This window comes from Pygoscelis adeliae, unplaced genomic scaffold, assembly GCF_000699105.1.
Source record: "Pygoscelis adeliae isolate BGI_AS28 unplaced genomic scaffold, ASM69910v1 Scaffold75, whole genome shotgun sequence".
NCBI classification, from domain to species: Eukaryota; Metazoa; Chordata; class Aves; order Sphenisciformes; family Spheniscidae; genus Pygoscelis; species Pygoscelis adeliae.
In genome coordinates this window covers 5,036,361-5,037,851 of record NW_008824772.1, presented here as the reverse complement: position 1 = coordinate 5,037,851, position 1,491 = coordinate 5,036,361, and the positions used below count along the sequence as shown (strand labels likewise).

Sequence of the window (1,491 nt, the reverse complement as noted above, 5' to 3'; positions counted from 1 at the left end):
TTACAGGGTCTGCGCTTCGCTGTGGTGAGCGAGGAAATGATGAGCCTGTTTGGCGTCGCAGGTGCGTGTTTCTAACGGGGAGCGTGACCATGGCCACGGGGGGGACAACCAGCCCCCCCAGCGTCCCTCGTCACACCAACCGCCTGATTAACGAGAAGTCCCCCTACCTCCTGCAGCACGCTCACAACCCCGTGGATTGGTAAGAGCGACTGGTGTCTTTCTCCCTCCTCGTCCCGTGTCCGTGGGGCTGAGGGACTCGCTGCCGTGGAAGCGATGGCAGGCGAAGCAGCGTGGCCTCCTGTCCAGCTCCCCACAGCCTTGGGGTCCATGCTCCTGAGCCAGCCATGCCCCCGGCTGTCTTGACCGCTCCCCACCAGGCAGCGGCTTCTCAGGCAGCTTTAGAGGAGCCCATGAATCCTGGCAGCAGTGACCCCTGAAGCTCCTTTCTTGTCTTCCCTCCACAGGTTCCCTTGGAGTCAGGAAGCCTTTGATAAAGCGAAGAAAGAAAACAAGCTGATATTCCTGTCAGGTAACCAGAAACAAGACATATTTCGTGTTCCCACGTGTTGTGCAGTAGATGACCAGATAAGCCGGGCTGTGTCCTGAGCCGGTGTGTGAGTAACTGCATAGGTAAGGCTGAACACCGGGCACTAATTCTCTGCCAGCAAGAGAGGGCTTTAATAGCTCTCGCTGAAGATGGGCTGCCTCCAGGGGCCTTCCTGGCTGCCAGAGCCCTTGGCCAGTTTTTAGGAGCAAGAGCTGGAGAGCCCAGGAGGCCCTGCAAGCCTCCATGCTCGCAGGAGGCCTTTCTCCTCCACCTCTTCTCCAGGGGGGCAGCAGCTGTTCCCCATAGCAGGGTGTCCCACCTCTGAGCAACCTCCCCGTAACGCCTGTCGTGCTCCCCGCAAAGGGCCTTTCCTCACTCGCCCGAGCTTGTTTTCAGTTGGCTATTCCACCTGCCACTGGTGCCATGTGATGGAGGAGGAGTCCTTCAAGAACAGGGAGATCGGGGAGATTATGAACAAGAACTTCGTGTGCATCAAAGTGGATCGTGAGGAGCGGCCAGATGTGGACAAAGTGTACATGACCTTCGTGCAGGTAAGGGAGGCATGGGCAGGGCTCGGGAGGCTTTAACTGTTTCAGGATGAGGTTCATGGTCCTCAGGCAAGAAGAACCAGTTATGTGGGGTGGTCTGAATAGGGCCATCCATGATCACAAGGATGGAGAGAAGCACACATCTGTCCTCAAGTGAGGCACATGTGTGTGCCAGAGGGGTACAGAGCAGAGGGTGCCTCTTGCATGACCTTGGTGCACCCGTGATTCGTCTTTCAGGCAACCAGCGGTGGAGGTGGCTGGCCGATGAGCGTCTGGCTGACTCCAGACCTCAAGCCCTTTGTAGGGGGTACGTACTTCCCTCCCGAAGATGGAGTTCATCGTGTTGGCTTTCGGACCGTGCTGCTCCGAATCGCAGAGCAGGTACAGAGCAGGAAT

The 1,491-nt window shown here is 57.7% G+C and overlaps 1 protein-coding gene across 1 annotated transcript in view; it reads left to right on the top strand.

Moving 5' to 3' along the window:
• The first annotated feature begins 67 nt into the window (after positions 1–67).
• SPATA20 (spermatogenesis associated 20) overlaps positions 68–1,491 on the top strand; it is a 10,826-nt gene continuing 9,402 nt past the window's right edge. The window contains 4 exon segments of the mRNA XM_009323738.1: positions 68–199; positions 465–529; positions 944–1,098; positions 1,333–1,476. Of these exon segments, the coding sequence (XP_009322013.1) occupies positions 90–199; positions 465–529; positions 944–1,098; positions 1,333–1,476 (474 nt within the window). The 5' untranslated portion in view covers positions 68–89.